This window comes from Fusarium falciforme, chromosome 6 (assembly GCF_026873545.1).
Source record: "Fusarium falciforme chromosome 6, complete sequence".
Lineage (NCBI taxonomy): Eukaryota > Fungi > Ascomycota > Sordariomycetes > Hypocreales > Nectriaceae > Fusarium > Fusarium falciforme.
The window spans coordinates 54,772-59,040 of record NC_070549.1 but is presented as its reverse complement, the minus strand read 5'-3'; the positions used below and the strand labels follow the sequence as shown (position 1 = coordinate 59,040).

General features: G+C 38.5%; 1 protein-coding gene across 1 annotated transcript; it reads right to left on the bottom strand.

Moving 5' to 3' along the window:
* Positions 1 to 298: 298 nt before the first annotated feature.
* Positions 299 to 2,381, bottom strand: NCS54_00757100 (Hypothetical protein; the record flags this gene model as incomplete). Its single annotated transcript, XM_053152991.1, has 4 exons — positions 299 to 814; positions 878 to 1,790; positions 1,857 to 2,212; positions 2,271 to 2,381. The coding sequence occupies 4 exons, from the start codon at positions 2,379 to 2,381 to the stop codon at positions 299 to 301; spliced, it is 1,896 nt and encodes a 631-aa protein (XP_053008966.1).
* Positions 2,382 to 4,269: the final 1,888 nt, after the last annotated feature.

Genomic DNA, 4,269 nt, shown 5'->3' with positions numbered 1-4,269 from the left:
CTTGTTCATCCTTCCTTGGATAGGGTCGTAATCATCAGCTATGATGGGATTTTCCTCGCTCTCTGTTTCATCCAAGTTGAGTTCTTCTAATTCAGATAACCCATGTGTCAGAGAAACCTTGGTGATAAGATGTGACAGTTACTTTCTTCTATTCCCACCTCGGGCTTGTTGTCCTGGCTACCCACGGGCTCGTCCAAACTGCATATGACACACGGCCACGTCGTGTGTTGAATGATGTCTTCGTCTTCATCTCTGGAATGGCATGCTTCGGCTGCCCTTCCCAGGTAGGCTACTTCACTCAAGTATTTACAAGAGGAGGCTCGTCTGGACAGGCCTGTAGCGCATTACAGTATCTGTCCATCAGTGCTTTCCATCCGGGGCCGTCCTGGTTCAACAGGCGAAAACCGCTCTCATCACCCATAGTCCTACACAGAAAAAAGCTGTGCCTACCAACCCGGCCACCCTGGGCAAAGCCTCCGTAAGCAATCGCTTCCAGCGTGACCAGTCCCTGCGGGCCAAATGCCCACTCCGCGAATCGGTAAAATTGATCTCGTAATGCATGGTTCGTAGCCACTCCAGCTCTGGCAACCTCGGCTTTCGAGACAGCGATATCGACGTTGTCTAAGTGACTGGATTTCCAAATGCTGGTTGAGATGGCACTGCTGGTGTCGGCGTCAGAGATACCCGTAACGACCGAGGTCAGTACACCCTCGTCTATAGCCCAACAAGGATACTGCTGGAGATCGCAGCCTGACTGACGGATGTGAATGATCTTTAGTGAAGGTCTATGCGCGAATGGCAGAAGAATAGGTCCCTAATAATGTATATGTTAGCACTGGAGTATGGGAGCAATCATGTAGCATCGAAACACTCGTACCAGTGGCTCCGTAATATAGTTCACGCCTATGAATTCAAGGTCAAGTCCCATCAGCGGATTGTTCCAAGGCTTTTCCTTGTTGTTGGAAAGATCGTGCCAGTGCAATCCTCGATCTAGCAAGCCAGCTCCTTCAAAGGAAGCGAGCTCGCCAGCGCGGCCAACTACCGTATGATGCTGCACAAATCTTTTGAGAGTGGCTTGATGAATAGCAACGCAGTTCCAGAGCTCAAGAGTTGAGGTAGGTCTGGGAATATCCAAGAAGAGTTCTTCAAGACCCTTGAAGGCCTCAAGAAAAACCTCAAGAGCGTATTCGCCCATGGTGCCTGAGACGCACTCGCAGTCCTGGATCTCTAAAGCTTTGAGTCGTATCGGATGCCCCAGTCGCACAACTCGTTCGATGAACCTATGCCAGTCGGGGCACTTCCGAAGTGTGAGGGACCGGAGTGTGTCAAACTTGATTGTACGGGCCATTACAGCACTAAGGGGCACTTGGCAGAGTGAAAGGTCTCGGAGAGATACGAACACGGGGCCGGGCACGGGCTCGCCCAGTTGTAGCATGCTGCCCACAAAAAAACCGAGCCCCTCACCCTCGTCATCACTCTCGTAGCCTAAGTCTCCTCGAAGAGTCTGCCAGTTCACGAAATCCAATTCTAGCTCGTATAAATGTTTCGCGTTGTTTCGGATGGCACCGGCAAGGGCCTCGAGGTCGTCGGCGTGGGGGGATCGCCAGCAAAGACTATCCAGGTAGTGGAAAGCTAATACACCCCTCTCGCGTTCATTGTCGTTGAAGTATCGATATCGAGGACAGGTGCCGTCGGTTGTCAATCTTAATGATCGAATCAACGGTTGTTGCTTAGAAAGGACACCCTGTTGCCCAAGGATTTCACTTGGTATACATGTTCCTAGATCCCAACTGCTCCGGTGTCAGGAAAGTTATTTACCAATGCGTTTCGTTGCGTTGCTTTGGATGAACAGTTACCTGAAGCTGCGCAGTTGGCCATACTCGAACAGGCTCACGAGTGACTTCGCCGTTTGAGTGAGGCTCTCGAAGTGTCTATGACCTCCGTCGGTGTCGCATTCACTCTCAAATCCATTCTCATCGTCACGTTTACTATGACCATGACAATGATAGCTAGCAACGCGCTGAAAATCGGAAATAAAATGAAGATGCGAGGTATGACGAAGAGGTGACTGCGTCAAGGGCGTGGCGACGACATGATCTAAGCTGAACTTGGTTGACAACGGGATCGTGATGGATCGCCAGAGTACCTCGACCGCAACCGCATTCACGACCGTTGATACATGGCAAAGCGATTTCAACTCGTACTTGGACAACTGTGGAAGACTATTAGCAACTGGCAACCGAACTTGTGTCGAATAATGATCGTCAGACCTTCTCAAACACCTTAGACAGCACCTCTGGTGGCAGTGTGGTTAACATAGTGATCAGCCAGCGAAAGTGATAACAATGAACGACGATAGCTCTTGCCGAACCAGCTGACATATAGCAGAAGGCAATACAGAGCGGGGTTTAATTCGTAAACGCCAGGCCGGGGCAGGACGGTAGGTCATACTAGAAATTGCTGCCACCGATCAGCTCACGCTAACATTGTCGCCGAATACCTTGCTCCCGTTCATATAGTGACCCATGGAATTCCGCTTTGTCCAGGTCAATACTTTTATTTTTTTTTAAAAAAAAACAAAAGAAAGAAAGAAAAAAAAATCCCTCGCCTCGTGTTCTTTTTATGAACGCAACTTGGCTCCGGGTTTGTGGAGCCCAACGATCGGGCTCGCCGAGCTACGGTAAAACACAATGACGGTATGTTTTCTATAAAATCCTTCCTTGCCCACCTCGGCTAGCCACTTTAATAAAAGAAACTACCTCATAAAGGGTGCTAGGCTTGCCGATGGGCTTGTTTAACTTTTTTTAGTTTCTGCCTAGAAGTAGCTATCCTATCTTAAAAAAGTAATTAATATAGAGAGCTAACATATGCTTCCTAGGCTTATATATAGCGGGCTATAATTGAAATATTAGGATTTAGTATTTAATAAATTAATAACTAACGTATATGTCACCCGAGTGCAACAGTCAACCGAGTGCAACAGTTTTCTATTTCTTAGGAATTATACCTTATTTTAAAAATACTTTAAAAATTTCTTATAAATTTAAGCTAAGCCTAATATAGCTATATTTTAAGGATTATATAAATTAAAAAATCTAATTTTAAGAAAGGTTTTTTAAGATTTTTTAAAAACTTCCTTAGTTAGCTATTTATAAAAATCCTATTCGCACTGTTTTGTTTTAGTTTTTTATTTTTTAAAAATTAAGATGATTTTTTAAAAATATAAAGAAATTATAATCCTCTAACTTTTCTAATTAAACCTATAATAATTCTTTTTTTAGACCTATAGCTATTTTATAGTAGTTTTTAGAAATTTAAGGTTAATGATTTTTAGGTGCACAGTATGCTGTTGCACTCGCTTGCATGTTACACTCGCTTATCATATACGTTAGTTTTATTTATATTTTTTAATAATTACTTTAAGAGCTAATTAATAATCAGCTAGCTTTTTACTTATTATATATAAAGTATTATAACATATACAATAAGCAAGTAAAACAGACAAGTGAGCGAAACAGTTTTCTATTTCTTAGTAATTATACCTAATTTTAAAAATACTTTAAAAAATTCTTTTAAATTTAAACTAGGCTTAAAATAGCTATAATTTTAATATTATATAAATTAAAAAATCTAATTTTAAAAAAGGGTTTTTATAGATTTTTTAAAAAAAAATTACCTTAATAAGCTATTTATAAATATCTTATTTGCATTGCTTTTTAAAGTTTTTTATTTATTAATAATAAAAAGGCTTTTAAAATCTAAAAAAATTATACACTTGTGACTTTTTTAGTTAGACTTATAAAACAATTATTTTTTATATTAATAGCTATTTTATAGCTATTCTTAAAAATTTAAGATTTATAATTTTTAAGTATATAGTCTACTATTTTGCTTGCTTATCTGTTTTACTTACTTATTATATATATTAACTTATAATTATATTATTATTATTATAATTGTATTTAGTTTTAAAATTAATACTAAAAAATATAAATAATCTTAAACTATTTCTTAAATTTTAAATTAAATTATATATTATATTTATATATTATATTTGCTATTTTTATATTTTAAAATTTTACTTAAACTTATATTAATATATTTTTTTATTAAATTTTATTTGTATTTTTATCTTTTACTTTTTTTATTAACTATATAACTTATTTATATTAAGTTAGTAATTTATTATTTAAAAACTTTTTAAGTAATAAATTTTTTTTATAATTATACTTTTTTAGTATAATTAATTAAAAAATATTTAATTTTAAT